At 38.7% G+C, this 19,814-nt stretch overlaps 1 protein-coding gene across 5 annotated transcripts in view; it reads left to right on the forward strand.

The window, feature by feature from the left end:
• Window positions 1-19,814, forward strand: part of LOC149302376 (protein FAM135A-like) — a 28,332-nt gene continuing 8,518 nt past the window's right edge. For 2 of the 5 annotated variants that reach the window (XM_089482503.1, XM_089482505.1), the window contains exons 1-12: window positions 1-77; window positions 6,124-6,203; window positions 8,294-8,433; window positions 9,059-9,129; window positions 10,514-10,687; window positions 12,052-12,178; window positions 13,231-13,384; window positions 16,713-16,790; window positions 17,891-17,940; window positions 18,405-18,560; window positions 18,846-18,919; window positions 19,393-19,547. In XM_089482503.1, coding sequence (XP_089338629.1) covers window positions 1-77; window positions 6,124-6,203; window positions 8,294-8,433; window positions 9,059-9,129; window positions 10,514-10,687; window positions 12,052-12,178; window positions 13,231-13,384; window positions 16,713-16,790; window positions 17,891-17,940; window positions 18,405-18,560; window positions 18,846-18,919; window positions 19,393-19,547 — 1,336 coding nt within the window. The remainder of the gene's footprint in view (window positions 78-6,123; window positions 6,204-8,293; window positions 8,434-9,058; window positions 9,130-10,513; window positions 10,688-12,051; window positions 12,179-13,230; window positions 13,385-16,712; window positions 16,791-17,890; window positions 17,941-18,404; window positions 18,561-18,845; window positions 18,920-19,392; window positions 19,548-19,814) is intronic. The other 3 variants (XM_089482504.1, XM_089482506.1, XM_089482507.1) reach the window with 2 other exon arrangements.

Here is a 19,814-nt window from a genome sequence, read left to right on the forward strand (position 1 = left end):
ATGAGTGATGTTCAAGCCACTGTTGAATTTTCAGTGGAACTCCAAAAATTCTACAATGTGGATTTATTTCAAAGAGGGTAAGTTTTTTTTTTTTTTTTTTTTTTTTTTTTCTATTTCTTCAGGTAAGAATATTATCCAAATGTTTTTAACATCACATGTTAGGTTGAAATAAAATATTTAAAGTTTACTTCCAGTTTTGAGTCTGCTAATCTGGAAAAGTGTTGAGGTTGTTTCTAGCTTTTGACAAAATCTGCTTGTCGTTAAATGAGCGTACATCCATTTATCTTCCATACCAAAGTCATCAAAATATCCAATGTATTTAGCAGCATATTATCGCGTGTTCCAGATGAATGTTGCAGAAGGTGAAATTATTCCTGGAGTCTTGAATGATGATGCCATTGCTCTTTGTGTCTCTGTTGTAGAACGGGTCCCTGGGGCTTTTCTATTGACTTTCAGTATGCATGTAAACAATAACTGTATCTTTTCACGGATATCTTTTGTTATTTATATCCATCGTTTGCTCTATTAATGTTATTGCAAAGACTTTTTCTAGTCCTGTAATATCTCGAAGTCTGGTGCCTTATGCGTTTCAACAAGTACAAGGCCTTACCTAAAATAAAAGGCTGGGGGTCTGTCATGTGCACGTGCGGAAAGCTCTTATTGATTTCAAAGTGAGTGCTTTCCAGACAATGGAGGAGGACAGTTGCAGAGTAGTTTAATATGCATTCTTCTTTAGTGGGGTGTCCAGTACAGTAAAGTGTGTCTGTAAGGTAACCCATTGAGAGTGTTTGCTTATTACTTATTTTGACATCCATGCCCACCGTCCGCCTCTTAAGGAACTAACTTATAAGTTGTTGTATTTATAGTTTGTTAGATGGTGACAGTTTTGATTTCATAAATGCATCTTTTCAACTTTTCATATAGGCGTTTAATATATCTGATAAATGTATTATATAATCAACATAACCCTTTTTATGAGCCTGGGTCTAGTTTTATAAAGAGCAGCCTTTTCTGCTGTACTTCTTGGCACTGGAAGCGTTGGGTTTGTTTGGATGCACTGAGGCATAAATAGCGCAATCATCTACCTATTATAAAATTCCAAAGCTCTCGTTCAAGGCCAGAATTCACTAACAAATAGAAGATATTTTTTTTAATAATAACAAAATCTATAAAATCTAAAAATATATAGCAAATGCCTTGAGGTAAGTGCGTGCTGTGTAGGATTTTAGAGCTGTTCTTTAATCTTTAGATGTACAGAACATATTGCCGACCTGCAGGCTGAAGTCCTCAGCACTAGCTACCAGATTGTTGGCTATTTGGGGCTATTTTCATGTTTCACGTTATTTTCATGTGCTTTCCTGTTGCTTTCTTTTGTTTTCGTATTAAAATATAACACACAAACAGTAGTAAAGTGCTCTGGTGTGGATGCTTTGTTTCTAAGTCAATATGAGCATTGTTTCTCTTTATAAGGTGACTTAAGGGAAATAAAGCAACACTGCTACCAGAAGAACTGTAAATGCAAGCCCATGCTGACTCCTAATGTTCTTACAGTATTGTAGTGTGGACCGTGTACAATAAAGTCCTGCATTATAAGATTTTAAGCTTTGTTGCATGATTGAATTTTTTATTTATTTATTTTTTTGCTTGAGGATAAAATACAGCAATGTATTTTGCTAGTGTTGAAAATTTATTTTTTGCTCCCATAAACGTTCTTTATCTGCAGACCTTGATATTGTTGTTGGGTGACTCTTCTTGTTTAGTCACCACAGTGAGCTGCTTCTTTTCCAGCAACAGCTAAGCCCTTTTTTCCAAGGGAACCTGCTTCTCTTAGGCCGTCATAATTTGGGCTAAAACCAAAAACTCCTGCTTTGATGAGAAAACCACTTAGACCGGGCTCTCAATAAGTGATATTATGTTGACCAGAACAGTCAATGAATGTGGGGTTTCAATGGGATCTTGATTAGGAACTGTACAATTATCATGTAGGGTCATTTCTACAAGGAATTCTGCAGCTTGACTCAACAGTGTGAGTTTTGATGCAAGGAAAGTGCATTGCAGTCAATGCCTTTTATATTTAGTGGGTTATCTGTTTAGAGAGATCTTTTGAATGGACATTGGACAGCTATGGATATATTTCAGATGAGCAAGTTAATAAATTAACAAAAGTATGCACAGCCATCCTTTAGACTGTTCCTTTTTAATTCTGAAACTACTGCTAAATGTCACAAAAGGTTTTACGTTGCAGAACCACACGGTAGAATCATCAGCAACCCTTTTTTTTTCTGAAACGGGAGCTGAGCTTTGAACAGGTGTTACAGTCATGGGGTGGAAGATATGTCAAGGCTGTGTGGCAATGCCTTAGTATATGCAATTTGTTTATGATGGAGTTATTAAAGGGTACAGCCTTGAAAAGAGAAGAATCCAGGCATCGTTATGCGAAGGAGTCTGTCCTTGGGATACCTCGCAGACATGGCTGTGATTACTCAACAATTGTAAATCGTGTCCCCTTTTTCGCTATTTTTTGTCTGTTGCTAATTCTCTTTGACAGTGATTGATTTTTACCCCTTTAAATACAAATACTATTAAAAAATGTAGTGTATAAACCATTTGTAGCCAATCGAGCTCTATTGAAAGGTAACCAGGTAGCTGTCTGCCGCAGGACACCATATGTATGTATGTATGTGTATGTATGTATATATGTATATATATGAGAGAGAGATAGATAGATACCCACACACTATGTGGACAAAAGTATTGGGACATACCACTTATTGAATTCAGATGTTTCTATCAAACCCATTGCCACAGGTGTATAAAATCAGGCACCTAGCCACGCAGTGTGCATTTACAAACATTTGTGAAAAAGTGGGTCCTTCTGAAGTGCTTAGTGAATTTGAGCGTGGTACTGTGATAGGATGCCACGTTTGCAATTAGTTCGTAAAATTTCATCCCTGCTAGATATTCCACGGTCAACTGTAAGTGGTATTATTGGAGAGTGGAAGTGTTTACGAACAGCAGTGGAAGACCAAATAAAGTCACAGCTGAGCATATCATCAGCACGAAAACTGCAGTGGGCCCTTCATGGAATGGTTTTCCATGCCCAAGCGTCGGATCAAGTGGAAACTTGTTCTGTGGAGTGATGAATCGCGCTTCTCTGGCAGTCTGATGGGCGAGTTTGGGTTTGGCGGATGCCAGGAGAACGTTACCTGCCTGACTGCATTGTGCCAACTGTTACGATGAGGACAAGGGATAATGGTATGGAGCTGATTTTTAGTATTTGGGCCCCTTACTTCCAATGAAAGGAAATCTAAATGCTTCAGCATACCAAGACATTTTGGACATTGCAATGCTTACAACTTTGTGGGGACAGTTTGGGGAAGGCCTTTTTCTATTCCAGCATGACTGTGCCCAGTGCTTGGTATAGAAGAACTTTACTGACCCACACAGAGCCCTGACCTCAACCCCATCGAACACCTTTTGGATGAACTGGAACAGAGATTGCGAGCAACATCGGTGTCTGACCTCAAAAATACTCTACTGGATGAATGGGCATAAAATCCCACAGAAACATTCCAAAATCTGTGGAAAGCCTTCCCAGAAGAGTGGAAGCTGTTATGGCTGCAAAGGGGGAACCAACGACATATTAATGTCTATGCATTTAGATAGCAATATTGTAAAAGTCCCTATTGGTGTAATGGCCAGATGTCCCAATACCTTTGTTCACATAATTTATACATTTTTTAAACCATGTGTTACATTTTGCAAACTGGTTAATTCATTTTCTCTTTCTCCTTAAAGAGGTACTGCCTGTGCTATCTTTGTTTGACAGAAACGTGAATAAACCTAAAATCACGTGCTGTGTGATAAAATAAAAAGTAAATACAAATGAATTAATGTCACCAGTAAAGAATGCACTCACATTTAGTCCGTGCACCCAAAGTGCTTGAAGCGTGTAAATGAAAAGTCCACCAATTGTGGGATGTAGAATAAAATTGGTCTTATATTCTACACTATATTGGTTTTGGTTTTTTTCCCTTATATGTATCTGCGCCCCATAATTTTTTGGTTGATCCTTAAAGAGGTAGTAAGAAAACAACATCATACGTGAGCTGTTTGCTCCTACGTGAGCTAGTTTCTTGTGCCACCCCTGCATAATGCATAGTTTAATCTGAGAAGGGGCTTTAACTGTATATTGTACAAGGACGGCCAAGCTCCGGTTTGAGTGCATAAACCATTTAGTTGCAGTTGTTTTGGAGCTGGAGCTGAGCCTTTCCATCGTTCTGTAATTGTCTCCATGGTTATGCAGTGGTGCATACAATGCAATGAGCTGTGAAAATCACTGTGTATTACCATTAAGTGCTCCAGTCTAATACCAGTTGTTATATTGTTGCTATATTCAAACGGCAGGGTGCATATTTACCACTATACCATACTTGAGATCTGTTGTATACAGCACCCTGCTTAACCAGAGGATTACCCAGAGTCCTCAGAGAGAGAGAGAGAGCAGAACTATTGATCTAATTGTTGAAACTGAATATATTTTGATATGTGTTTTCCTTTTTGTTTCATTTCATTATGCTTATCATATCTGGTATGGCTGATTGTGATATCTATGACTTTTAAGAACACGGTGTAGGAACGTCTGATACCAGAGATGATAGACCATGAAGAGGTCTGTGAGACAGTTTAGTGGGAGGAAAGAAGACACTTGTAAGATCTCATGCGGAATGTAGACATTGTCCTTAATAGTACAGCAGGATATGAGTCGTGTTCCATATATGATAGGATAAGTAATGCCAGACTGTAATTATTTAGAATCCTACACAGTTTCAAAGAAAATGCAGCGTGTCCAAAAATAAAAACGTTTTTTTTTGTTATTTCTTCCAAGAAAGCATTAGTGATTCACTATTACAGTTCACTTCAGACCATGTTGCTTGATGGTCCAATGAATGCGGTAAACATTTACAGGAGCCTATCAATGACACAGCAGGGAGGATTTTAGGGAGCCCGCTAGCATTTCGCTCTAGCTTTCTTTAATGGCTTAAACCATGTACTTTTTTATTTATTTATTACTATTTCTTTTTGCTTTAGAAACTCTAAATTGACATGTTATGAACCGTCTCTAAACCTGCTTCTAGTCTATTTTATTTATTTGAGAAGAGTGTAGCTAGAATGTGGCAGCACGGATGTGTAAAGAATCATATCCACGGATGGGCGTTTAAATTGTTGGGAAGTATGCTGATGCAGGAACATTCTGAGTTCTGTAGTCCGGGGCTGGGCAGATATAAGTAGAATTAACAGCCAGGTAGGGTTTTTTTTTGGTTTTTCGGGCCGCAGGAACATTCATAGAGATCAAATATATGATGAAAAAGTTAGGAGCCAGCAGTAAAAATAGGAAGCTTCCCAGCTCCTATCATGTGACCTGCCCTGGCCTTTTACTTGGCATAATGTGACCACAAGACTTGCTTTAATCCAAAGTAAAGAATGTATTACATATTTTATCACCGGCGACATCTCTCCGGAAGTCTCCCTAACCTTTTACAGTGCCTTTTTTGTGGATGGATTACCTTGAAAGAATGCCTGTGGCCACACTCAGTGAACTTTTGGATGTCTACTGATCATCTCAGCAAAAGCAACTATTTTGTTTCCATAACCCTTATTAAGCTAGTGCTTTATTATTTTACTCTCCTCAGGTGAAATTTATACTTTATTTATTACAGTTACGTTTATGAAACTTAAACAGAAAGTGATGGTTCCCAGTAATAAGGAGTGAGAATTATAATTAAGTTGTAACATGTTGGGTAAAATTGCTTACTACCTATAAACATCAGTAGAAAAAAAAAAAGAATTGAACAAGAAAAGTGGCGTTTTCTATTAATTTAGAAAGGGACTCTGTGACCAACTAAAAGTGAAATACCGTTGGTGTCTAGCGCATGGGAAGTGTAAAATTATCCTTTATGCTGCAACAAAGTGTACTTCTACAAAAGACCTATGGATTTTCTATGATCAGATTCTGACTGCTTGATCATGGTTATGTAATAATATTAGAAGTTGAAGTGTTCATATAGTGAAAGTACAAGTCCATTGTTACCTTTCTAAAAATATATTTCTTGCCTTTCTTAGGTTTTACCAAATTCGAGCATGCATGAAAATCCCTCCCCGGATTCCACACAAAATTGAAGCAAGTCTTTTGAGAGTCACAGGTATGTGTTTAGTAGAACAATTTGTAGAAAATTAACAATAACCTTAAATTTGACAGTATCCAGAATTGAATAAAGTGGGAAAAATAAGTGTATTCTGTAGCCATGTGTAACTAATAAAAAACATTTATCAAGGACATTTATACACTCTGTATCGTGCCTTTTTATGCTGGACTGATTTTAAGAGTAACTATGCTCCCCTTCCTGTTTTCATACTCCCAAAATGGCCGACATGAATGTGAGAGGCTCCTTCAAACGTACTCTAGTAGCTTAGAAACCATCCTCCAGCCCTGTGCGCGGCGTGTCCTGGTTTTGCCAGTAGTTAGTTTGCAAAAATACACAGATACTAACTATCCCAAGTTTTATTTTTTCTCTCACACGCAGCGGTGCTAAAACTAATAAACATTTAGAACAGTATGGACGCGACAGCATGATGAGGCCTCGAATCCTCCTAAAAAATGTCCAGTAAACGGAGTCCTGTCATGCGCTGCAGGCGTCGCTTTCATATCATCCAAAGAGAAATATTATAAATAAACATTGTACAATAGTACTGAAAAGGTTTTATACCAGTCAACGGATTCTGCTTTGTTCGGCACCAATTTTGAAAATGTGTTATACCGTAATTTTCATGAGGACTTGCGTACCTTTTGTACACGTATAAGTCTGAAAGAAAATCCACAGTTGGGATCTCACTTTACCAATGTTACACTGAGTTTAGGAAAATGTTTAATAAATACAGACCACAGATTAGAATAAAGATCAGATTAAAATAAAGTTGGACTACAGATTATAGTACAGGTATAGTACAGGATTAAAGTACTTGCTATGCAAGTACTTGTTTTTTTTAACCTTTACCATGCAGATTATTATTATTATTATTGTACATTGCTGGGAGAACTGACCCACCTGGCTAAACTAAAAGAATATAATAAGCTTTTAGCCCACTGTACTCTTATTAAATACAGTCATTACGTTACCATCGTCGTTGGACAAAGCATCTGTGCCACATCGGAATTAACACAAAACCCCTGATTATTCACTATTTATTACTTTGCGATGCTTGAGAGTTTCATCTTTAATAGGAGAAGACTTCCAGGTCCAGCGACTGTATTCATCGCACAAAACTCATGCTCTGCTTCATACGGCACAATAGATCACGTGTGACCTTAAAACATGAACACACAAACGCAAGCATGAAGAGATGCGATCGTTACTGCTGCTTAATAACTCTATCATATTTCTGTTCTCTGACAGCGCCTGAGGAAATTAAAGTTAATAAATGAACTAGATGGAGACGTACATCAGAAACCTGGCAGCTTTAGTAGTGCATTCTTCAGATTAGTGACTCAAGGCATAAAACCCATCTTTCTGATGTGCTGCTATCTCATGGATGTCTGTCGTGTTCTGATGAATGCTATTGTTGTATGTCATGTATATGTCGGTGCATAATAACTGAAACGCGTATCGGTTTAAGTGGTTCCTGCATATCTCTGTAGTCCAGGGGCAGCAGTCATAAGCAGTCTGTAAACAGGACTGTGGGCAGTAATTTAGCGATCATTTTATTCTGCCACTTAATGTATATTGTGGTTCCTCATGTAATTTCTAGTATTAGCAGAAGAGAATAATTCTGAGAGACCACCAGATTATATAGACCAAATACTGTGCGTTCTACCAGTCTCCAAAACACATCCATACACAAGGTAAAGATTTCAACTCTGTTTTAGACATTAAAGTGTAAAATATCCGTACACGGGATGCAGCGGGTAATTAAATTGAGGACCTGTATTGCCATAGCAACCAATGAAATGCCACACATTTTCCCCTTTGTAGAATATGAACCGGTCAGTAAATATATAGTGTGTATGTATGTATGTGTGTATATATATATATATACACACACACACACACAACTGTTGATATAAATTTGTGTACATTTAGTGTAACTCCCAGTCATGCCTAGATAAATAGTGGTGTATGTCACCCGGGAGTAATACCTCTACAGGCACATAAAAATGTTTTTTTTTAATTATTATTTTAACAAAAAATGCTTTTTGTTTTTTTTAGTTTTCATTGTGGGTTCTTCTCCTTTCCAGGTGATGATTTAGCCTTTCCAGCTTCAGTCCAAGATAATGCAGTCTGCAGTAAAATATTTCAGATACTATACAAGAACGAGGAGGTTGCAGTTAATGATGTCATGAACTTTAAAATTAAAATGCTATTGGATGAAAGAAAGGTAATGAGATTATTTTACATATTGTGTTTGAAGTACCAGCGGCACGTTAAACAAAGTGCATCATCTTGATGGCCATGTGCTTGAGTAATAATAGGAACTGTTGTGCAAGCCATATACACACAAGTGCCGAACATTACGGTATCTACGTGTGAAAAGGTTTTAGACCGCCTTACTCTCTTGTACCTAGAAGGATACCAGCTGTGCCCCACTGATGAGGCTGACAAAGGCCGAAATATACGTCTGGGGAAATTTGCCTAACGTTTCAGTTCTGGACTGTCCGTTGGGTGGAATCAGGCTGATATGTACTGTAAATAGAGATTGTTCCTATGGAGTGGCACAAAAAAGCTGTAATTTGAGATGCTCCCGGCTGGGGACGTTCTGTAGGACAGACTATGAAGCCGTTGTCTGTTCTTGGTGTATAGCATTTGGACTTCCCACAGTAGATTCCCACTCGCTGTGTTTAAAGCCAGCAGAGGGCTCGCTGGTGCTAAATCAGCTGTGATCCAGCTTCTTATCATACATTTTACTGTTTCTTTAAGGTAAAGTGATTTGGTTACGTCGCTTTTACCTATGTTTTTCCAACCACGTAACATCATTGCCCTTCTGTTTCACATTTTATTCACAGATTGAGGAGACTTTAAATGAACTAAATTTCCAACTTTCAGTGGATCTGTATTTTACAGACACAGACTATTCGTGAGTACAGTCTCCAACTTGTAAGCCTTACACCAATGCTGTTTATTGACATTTCTTTTCAAATCTATGAAAATAATCAACTCCTTTTATGTGGGACACTCCAGCCATCATATGCACTTGAACGATTATGATAGCTGCAAGGGCCTTTTAATTTTTTGTGGTATTCTGTAGAATGTTCCGTGTGCATTTGCCCCTTGACCCACTCACAGAGTACCTTAACATGTCGTAATTTGTTTCTATTTCTCCTTTTTCGTGAGGAATGAGTTTTAATGCTTCCCTAAGATAAATAATAATAATAATTAATATTGGCCATATACCAATCTAAAAACATATTGTGTGATGTTTCTCAATTTACAGCATTTCCCAAGACCAGTTTTACCTATATATACTGTGTAGATAGATGTATAATGTTTCCATGATGGGCTGTGTTCAAAATGCATATAAAGCAGAAAGCGGGTACAAAGAAGGCAGCCCGTCTAATGTAAAGCTATGGAATTTAACACACCCTTAAGTATTTGGATAGTTATTTCACAAATAGTTATTGATTTATTTCTGCTAAATATTTTATTTGCATCAAGAACATATTAATATGTTAGAAGAATAGCATTCTAGCTCCCGGGCCTTTCATTATTGGATGTTCCAGTATATTCAGGTTTCCTTTTAATTGGCACACGTCAGAAGAGCTCAGTCACTAACTGGCCTTCCATGCTCACGTATGGAAATACTACTGCGTCAGAATTGTCCTTTATTGACAACCCTGAAGTGTGAAGGCAATAAAACCAAATTTCAGGTGTTGCCTAAACATGTTGAGTGTGATCGACCCCCTCTCACGCCTGCATAAAGGATCACAAAACATCTTCCCCAGATTGCCTGCCAAAGACTGCACTCTCCGCCACTTACCCAGAAAGCATATAAATCTGCTAGGTAATTAGCTCGGAGTGTGGTGATATTTCCTGCGTACTTGGAAGCCAGGAAGCCTCTAAAAAGGCAAGAGCTTGGCTCGTTTAGAGTAAACTGAAATGCTTTTTCACAGCCTTCCTTGTCAGGAGTATGTTATACCTGTAACCCAAGGAAGAGAGCCGCGCAGCCGGAAACATTGTGACGTTGGAACATTAATGATTCTACTTTTAATAGTTCAGCCGCCTGGCGAGTAGGGGTGCATCAGGACAAAATAGGACTTTGTGTTGGGGTGCTTCTCTTCAAAGCATTGAAATATTTTACCCCCCCAAAGCCAGTGCATTAAGCTGCTCCTGGTTACCTGGTGGGAGATGTAGATTTTTTTTGGTAAGGAGATGTAGCTTGGTTTAAGAGTTGCCACTCCTTATCCTTGTTGTTCAATGGAACGTCTGTACTGTCATTTCTGATATATTTTCTTTCTTTCCAGACCAAATGACCCAAACGCCTTGCAACTAATTAGTAGCCGAAATTTAAAGTTGCACTTTAACCTACATAGAGGCCTTCATCACCACATCAATTTAATGTTTGATTACTTCCATCTCTCTGTCATATCTGTTATAGTTCATGGTTCCTTAGTTGCGCTTCATCAGCCACTGATCACGTAAGTATATATTCTTGGCTCATTTTTATTTATGCATTTGTTCTTAAAGAGATTACGGTCAGCTTTCTTCTATTTGCAGTATCGCCATTTCAACCATCATTCTTAGTTCAACCCAAATGTCCTTCGTTCTTATTTAGTGTATCCACGCAAATTCTGGATACTCTTTTCAAAACAAATAGTGTTTTCATTTGGAACTATATATATAAATTATATAATTAACCCCCTTAAGTACCCTATAAACATACCGGTACGTCCTAAAAACTGTGCTTAAAAGCCCGTTAGGATGTACCATGCTGACTTTCTTGCAGTGACTTGGACATCTTGAGTACAAAGCATGTACAAGAGATCTCTCCAACAGAAATAAATCAAAAGTAATCAGGGGGATGTTCCCAAACATAAATTGGGTCATTGTTCATCAGTGGCACCTACTGATGAAAATGTATTTTAGTTTGTATAGGTTTTTTTACATACTAGCACTTATGGTTATTATTTTTTGCATGTTTCTGTGGTTTCAAATGAAAGCCGTATTTTTTTCTGGGAAAAAGATTGTATAATTTAGCTTGCGAGCAGGGCTCTCTCCACCTAATGTATCGGTTTGTCTTAGTCTGTCAATTCTGGTCTTGTCATAACCCTTGAATATATGTATTGTATTAAGCGCTGCGTAAATTGTTGGTGCTATATAAATACAAGATAATAATAATAATTTATGTGGGTACAGCAAACACAGAAAAGGGGAATCTTAATTAAACCCACATATGGTAAAAATTTCAAAAAACAAATATTGTATTTTGGGTACTGAAGGGCAAACTTTAAAAAAAATCTTTAATCTGTGTGAACGAAAAAGCCTTTAAAATATATTTTCTTGTCTTGAGTGAAGGCCTGCCTCATATTCCTATCTTTGGCATTTACAGGCAAGGTTTAGAAGGTATGCATCACCTTATGCTGGCTGATATTCATTCTAAGGTACAATGTCAGGACTATAACCTTTATAGTGCCCACATATTCTTCAGATGAAATTAAAGGGCCCAATTGCTTAAACAATTTTTTTTTTCTGATACTTCTGGGTTGTACACAGCACACCAATGTATGTGTGTGTGTGTGTTTAAAAAAAATCTAGTAGGACGTGATCGTAGATCACTTTCTAAGCTTGTTAGGCACGTCATTGGTCATCACCTGACCGTTTTTGCGTGACATGCCTGACCCATCAATGTTCTCTTATTCCTTATTGACATGCTGTATAAAGCTTCGAAAACTAAGCAAAAGTTGTAAATGCTCCATGTTTCCATTACGTTTCTCCCTGATCATTAACCACACTAATCCAGCAGATCCTTACAGGTTTTTTTTTTCTTTGTCATTCCATCTAGATTTCACCGAGCTATAAAAAACACGTGGCTAAATCGAAATGCCCCAACCCAGTACAAGGACTCCTCCATCCCAACGCTGGAAAGTGTAGTGTTTGGCAACAACTACACAAAGCAGCTATCAGCAGATGTAAGCATACATATATAAATACTAAGAAAGCTGTATATACTATAAATAAGGGATTACAACCAGTACACCTAAACTGTCTAGCGATTATAGTACATGCTGGACTATGGGTATGCCTGGGCATGATAGGAGTGTGATTGCTGTTACCAATCATATATATTTAATATAGCAATCACATTCCTATCATGCGCACACAGCCAATCCATGCAGAAGCATGGCTAGCTGTGCCCCCTTGAGTATTGATGCTGCCAGCACAGATAAAATACTGCCCTGCAGGATGGGGTCTGCACATCACTTACAGCCTCCCTGTGCCATGCTTTCCTCTCCCCCCACTTACACATCCATGCTATCACACACATATTCATTAATTTCCTCATTCACAGATGCTCATTCATTCCCTGATGCTCATTCATTCCCTTAATCATGCATACTCGTTCATAGACCCTCCCCTACCCCGTTACCTAAACTGCAGATTTCCCGTTGCCGCTTGCAGACTTCCACAGGGGCCACTGCTTCCCTCTGCGTTGCTTGCTCTGTGCTCTTGCTTCTCTTGTCTCGCCCAGGGGCAGCAGGGTCATGTGACGTAAATTTACATGACTCTGCTGAGTTCCTGCTTCCTCTAGGTGGAAGAAGAGACGCTGCTCACACAGTGTGTGCGAGCAATGCAAAGGTAAGCAGCAGCAATTGCCCCCCTGCACTTTTAGGTACTATATAACCGGTCTATATGGCATTCTACGTATATCTATTTTACTCTGATATATATTGATGTAATTAACCTAATTAAGCCCCAGCGGTGTTGCTCTATATTAAGTGCATTAGAATATGTATTCTTACATTTTTCATAATGTTAGAAGGTATCGCAGAAGGAATTAAACATTTCAAAGAAGAAATGTATTTGCAGACAGCTGTGGTAATTCCTGGAAGGAATTTGTATTCATGAAACCTAGGGTTACTAAATATGTAAGAATAGAATATTTTCCAGCTTCTTGTTGTCTTTTTCTTCTCCATCTGTTTTTTTTGTTTTGTTTTACCTTGCTCTTTATCTCTCTTTCCAGGGCAACAGCTTTGTAGTTCAAGAAAGTTTTTTGCAGCATGCCTACAATTTCCATTATACACTCTGTGCCTGTTTGCTGCTATCTTTTAAGGGATTATACAGCTACTTCATCACAGTAACAAAAGAACTGCCTTCATCTCTGAAACTGGAGCTGGGTATGTATAGTGATGCTGTTTCTTGAGGGCCTTTGCTGCCGTCTGGTGGCGCATAAATCTAGTAGTCTTCGCTCTGGGAATTTTTTTTAAGAATCTGCCCTTTATGTTGCAAGTGACAGAATGACCCAGGTGGTGTTTTTTTTTTTTTTTCTTTTTTCATTTTGTCCGACACAAATTCATTGAAATCCAAAACTCAAAAGTGGTAGTTATAAGCATTTGGTTTTTCTTCTCATTTTTTGTTATATCACGAAATAGGAATCATTTACATTAAATTCACTACATTTTTTTACTTGTATATTTCATGCACATGTAGGTGTGTTTATAATATGAACCCATAGCCATGAATGACCTGGCAAAAGTTGTTATTGACCATAAGGTTATTATCTTATACAACTTAACAAATCTAAACACTCTAAACAAAGCCAACTTTCATAATTAGCATTACACAGAGCAAAGCCACTTGACAAATAATGACTTTGATGCCGGTAAGATACCCCAAGTATCTTCTGAATGTTCTCCTAAAGTTTTCTTCACTGTTCTCTGTTGGGTTAGGTGAATGAGACATCGGTAAACTCTGGTTAGCCTGATCCTGAGTTCCCCTAGGCTGTAGTGATAATTCCTATGTTTGGGAAACAAGAAAAAGGTTCTTTCTACCTTTGTCTACTCGGGATGTACTCAGGCCCTTTCCCTTGTCAACCCCTGTCAATTTGTTTTGTATAACAAAGTATTAAAAAATATTATACATATATATCTATGTATATGTGCATGTATAATATATACCGTATTTTTCGCTCTATAAGACGCACCTGCTGATAAGACGCACCTAGATTTTAGAGGAGAAAAAAAAGGAAAAAATATTTTGAGCTAAAAAATGGGCTAAAATATTTATTACAATAACTGAATAAGCTATGAACACAGTAAGACACACACAGTAAGACACACACAGACACAGTAAGACACACACAGACACAGTGAGACACACACACACACACAGTAAGACACACACACACAGTAAGACACACACACACACAGTAAGACACACACACAGTAAGACACACACACACAAACACAGTAAGACACACACAGTAAGACCTCCCTCCCTAACCCCCCTTCTCAGTATCTCCCCTCTAACTCCCTAACCCCCCCTTCTCAGGATCTCCCCTCTAACTCCCTAACCCCCCCTTCTCAGGATCTCCCCCCCCCCGCCCCGGTCACTTACCTTAAACTCCTGTGTTGGAAGCGTGAGGCGTTTGTCTCGGGTGCCGGCGCTTCACTGCTGAGCGCCGGCGTCTGACGTCATATGCCGGCGCCCAGCGTAAAGCGCCGGCACCCGAGACAAACGCTTCCAACACAGGAGTTGAAGCGCTGAGGCAGGCGGCGGTGGCGGCGGTGGCGGTGGCGGCGGCGGCGGCTGCCGCCAGCAAAGGATTCCTGTATATCTGTCAGGCAGAGGGGCCCGAGAGTTGCTGAAGACAACCGCTCGGCACCCCTTGGGCCCCCCTGACTGGCAGAAATCCAGGACTCCTCTGCTGGCGGCCGCCGCCGCCTGCCTCAGTTGCGACCCCGGATTTATCGGCGTATAACACGCAGGTAGGGTTTAAGCTCCGGATTTTAGTTAAAAAAGTGCGTGTTATACGCCGATAAATACGGTATATCGTTGCCCCCCCTCCCTGCCTGCCTGCCTGCCTGCCTGCCTGCCTGCCTGCATGCATCTTCGCTCCATAAGACGCGGCTGATTTTTCATCCTACTTTGGGAGGAAAAAAACTGCGTCTTATGGAGAGAAAAATACGGTATATTTCACAAAGGATATGTTTTAATAAATGTTTAACTTATTTTGTTACCATGATGTATACAACATCACACTGTTTGATATTATGGAGGTGCTGCTTGGCAAACTAATCCTCTCACAACAAGTGGCGTGTTTACTTATTGAATATGTCAGGAGAAAGTGGCTCAATCACACCCTTGTAATAAATTTACTGTACAGTGAAATTGCAGGTGAATCCAAACAGTATATAACTATGTTTAATGACGGGTCTGTACCAGAGGATTTCTCTGACTTCGTTCTGCATAGGTAAATTGGTTGAGTTGACACACAGTAATAATTTGTTCAACTGTTTGCCAACTACCTACAAAGCCACTGTTTACTGTATAACCCTCATAACATTATTTTCCCTTATTTTTACCCTTACGAAAGTATGATACTCATGATCCTAAAGATCTCCAATGCCTTTATGCTTCCTATGGATATTTAGATATTTGGCCATATGAAAAATTAAGTATATATATATATATATATATATATATATATATATATATATATATATATATATATATATATATATATATATATATATATATATATATATATATACACACACACACGTACGTTTTGCTCTGTGTATTGTCTTGATTCTACGTCCCCCATGCTCAAGAAACCTACCTTTCGTGGAATGTTATTCTGTGTCATTATACGATACACACACCCACACAGTTGCTTTTATGTGCATTATGTTTATATGCTTTTCTCATAATTTTGTTTTTTTTTATGGTAGGAACAAAGATGATATTTTTGTGGGTGGTGTGTGCTTTACTAATTACTAACAATCCACTGGTTCGAGTGAACACATGGAAGCAGACTAACAGTAGTATTCCCACTGATGTGAGCAGCCAAGCACTGAAATGTTTATAAGGGCTAGTTCTAAAACCACATATAGCATAGGACACACGTGAATATAAGTTATTGCGCCCATTCACAACACCTAACGTATACATAAGCTCCTTTAAATGTTTCGGTGCAGGGCTAGATCCAGTAGAGGGAATACATACGTTATTATTATATCTTTGGAGCTTGCCTCTTGGTGGTGCATGCCTATGAATATGTGACTTTTAAAGCGTGTTAATAGAATTGCTTTCTTCAGGGTCAAACCCTACACTGCATACACTGGGTTTTCTTCCATTTCTCCTAGTTCTTAGATCATACTTTTCCTTCTTTTTCCCTTTATGATGTACATTTGTTATCTTGTTTTACTTGATCACCTGTCACATTGCATTAAAAAGTCAGCATGCTTCTTTTGTGCAAAAACCATCACCCACATTATTTAAAGATCCGACAAGCTCTCTCATTGACCAGAGAGCACTAAATGCGGCCCGATTTCAATGTACATCATAGACAAAGCCACTAAACCTATTAGCTCTCTGTGCTTTACTTGACTGACTCCTTTCTTATGAGCTACTGTTCTTCTTTGACTAACGTTAAATTAAGTCACAAAGCACAGAAATGACAGGTGTGTAACTAGTACATATGTGTGCCATCCTTACAATCAGCCAAGCCCCGCATGCAGGTCCTTTATGAACGTGTCCTCAGAAGAAAATATCCATGGCCCCCGAGAGACCACACGCAGGGTATGTTCCTAGTAAAATGCATTAGATCTAGTACTATTATTTTATGATGATTGCGTCTTATGTAGATTACCACTCTTTTTTACATTCTTAAAACTATAACGAAATGGTGTATGAATGTTGGCTTTTAAAGAAATTTTCCATGTCAGATTACGGTGAAACTTTAAAGACAGACTTTCAAATGTAACCCTTGATGCACTCTTACAAATGTTATATATGGAGCCAGGTTCATGTTCCATAAAGATGCTTGGCCCATCCAGACACTTAATGTACTGTATTGGCAAGTGGAAATCCAAGTATACTTAAATTAGCAGACAGTGTAGTTGGACATACTGTCCTCACTAGCAATAGTGTAGTAAGCAGCAGTCCAAGTTGTCTTGTGCCCCCTCCATGTGTTTATGTGGAAATGAGGTCCAAGATTAACATTGAGACCAGGAGATTATTGTCAATCTAGATATGTAAATACATGTGATGTATTCCTTATAAACCAAGATCCAGGGATATTTACCCGGTAAATGCCGAGAAACTCAGAAATCCCGTGCATATGTTTCCGATTCTTATAAGCTTTCAAATTTGACAGCGGTCCCCCACAGATGGCAGACTGTACATGTCTTATGTTCTTGTCCTCAGAAAATGCCGAATTAAAAGCCATATCATCCTTTACAATATTAGAGTATAGATGCAGTGATCATTATCACATACATGATTACAGAATAGAGAGTTATCCCCAAGACTGAATTTACTGTGTCTGTGGACTACAGGACCAAAAAGTATATTGCTAATAAACCATCCTCATACATGATATAATATGTACACATGCATCAATTACGAACATACATTGAATGGTATATTTAGGCGCATTTTATTTAAGTAAAGAAAAAAATATATTACATCCTCAGCAGGATCTGTTAAACTATAGGGGAGTGCAGGCTGTTGGTAAATGATGTTCTGTTAATGTTTCTGATGGTTAATTTCTAATGTATATGCTGTTACCTGCCGAACCTCCAGCACACAGGTGTGTTAGCTTTGGTGTAATGCTGTGTATGTTTGAACCATGACATGTAGCTTTTTCATCATCCATACATGCACTGTTTGCTTCACAGAAAAAATTGATGTGGACGCTCGCCTTGCAGAATTGTGTGAAGATGTCAAGGTAGATATTTTTCTCAGTGTTTGTTAGCCCATGAATTTTTTTTGCTTATAATGACAGTAGCGGGTGAGCTTAGACGCAAAGTTCTTTGCTTTGTGGTTGGTACCAGCTTGAAACGTACTACATAGGGAAGCCACGACTACTGCTCAGAGGATCCAGTTTGGGAAGTTCATAGAAACACTGCATGGAAGTTGACAGAGATCCTAGAGACCCAACTGGAGAGTGTTAGGAATTTTACCCCTCTTTCGGGTATAATCACAGACCGTTCCTTAATGAGGACCTGCCATCCTAAAATGCCTCACTACAAGGTTTGGGACCGGCAGGGAAATAAACGCCATCTCTACATTTTTCCAGACACAGATAATACTATTGATATGTATTGAACATGAACCCTTTGAATAAACTTTTTATTATCCCTGGGGTATGCAATTATGGCGAGTTAATATATTTTCTGTTCCACGAACCAGAAAATCAAGAACCCTGATGAACTGGCAGAAGTGATAAACATGAACCTGGCGCAGCTCTGCTCCCTTCTCATGGCTTTGTGGGGGCAGTTCATTGAAGTTATTGCCTTGCAGGATGAAATCACAGTCATGGTGGCTCAAGAACATCATACATTAAGAGTAAGGAAGCAAACAAGCCCAGCAATGCATGGTGTCTGAGTGTGTGACTCATTAATGATATGTGGATGCATGTTATCTAAGTGACTGTGTATACCAGAACCCTAGAGGCAAACACTACTGTATTTTGCAATATGTTAAACGCAAATGAAGGGTATGTAATATGTTACCATATCTGGAATGCCAGCCTGCCATATAATATCCAAATTCTCTTTGAATATTGATGGTGTCAAGGACATTTGGAAACCAGTGAGTGTGTCCTATGAACATGTTATTTGTTTCCGGTAGGTACGGAGGTTTGCCGAGGCTTTCTTTTGCTTGGAGCATCCGAGAGAAGCAGCCCTGGCATATCAAGAACTGCAGTGAGTATTACAGAATTTATATTGCTGTATTCCACTGAGCATCGCTCCTATCAGTGTCACAGATTTATATTCGCTAACATAACCAATCACCAGGATCTTTTATGATCCTGTGGCTGCTTTGGTATGCTGTTGCAGTGCTATGTATATATGTATGCCTCTCCATTTCAAGTTGCTTTAATGGTTCCATTAACCGGAAAGGTATTTCTCAACTGACCTGCAGAAAAAAAACATCCTAATGATATGTTCCGCAAATGGGCGATGATTGTTTCCTCATAATCTGCGGTCATGTATTTCCTGCATTTTGTAAAAAAATCTTTTGAGATTAATCTGTATGATAATTTTCTAGGAAACAATGGGTTCTAGAAATGACTGTGCAATGGATGATGAAGAGTCTTTAGCGATGGCTAAACACACAGTTTTATCAATGCTTTGTAACACTTTCTTTATAAATGAAAGGTATTTTCTCTTCACAGTGCTCAGAGCCACCTTCAGATGTCTACCGCAATAAAGAACTCTTCCTACTTCAGCTCTCTGCCTCCCCTCCCCATTGAGTGCAGTGAGTTGGACGGAGACTTCAACACCCTGCCAATTATTTTTGAAGATCGTTATTTAGATTATATAACAGAAGGTATGTGTAGCAAGTGTGTGTGTTACAGCCATCCTTGTTGCATATGTGCATGTGGTATTTCACAGTTGATCTGTGCAACAGTTTTAACTTTTTTTATCCTCTGGAGTTTCACAAGGCATATCAAGCTGCATGTATTGTCTGGACAGAATGTACTTAATTTGATTTAATCATCTCATGCAGATAATTACCTGTAACCACACAACAAGACAGCATTAAGCTTATTCACAGTACTTAATGCCTTAACAACCAATGACGTGACAGGCACGT

Source organism: Sceloporus occidentalis, unplaced genomic scaffold (assembly GCF_023333645.1).
Source record: "Sceloporus occidentalis isolate IW3139 unplaced genomic scaffold, rSceOcc1.0.p SCAF_19, whole genome shotgun sequence".
Taxonomy (NCBI): domain Eukaryota; kingdom Metazoa; phylum Chordata; class Lepidosauria; order Squamata; family Phrynosomatidae; genus Sceloporus; species Sceloporus occidentalis.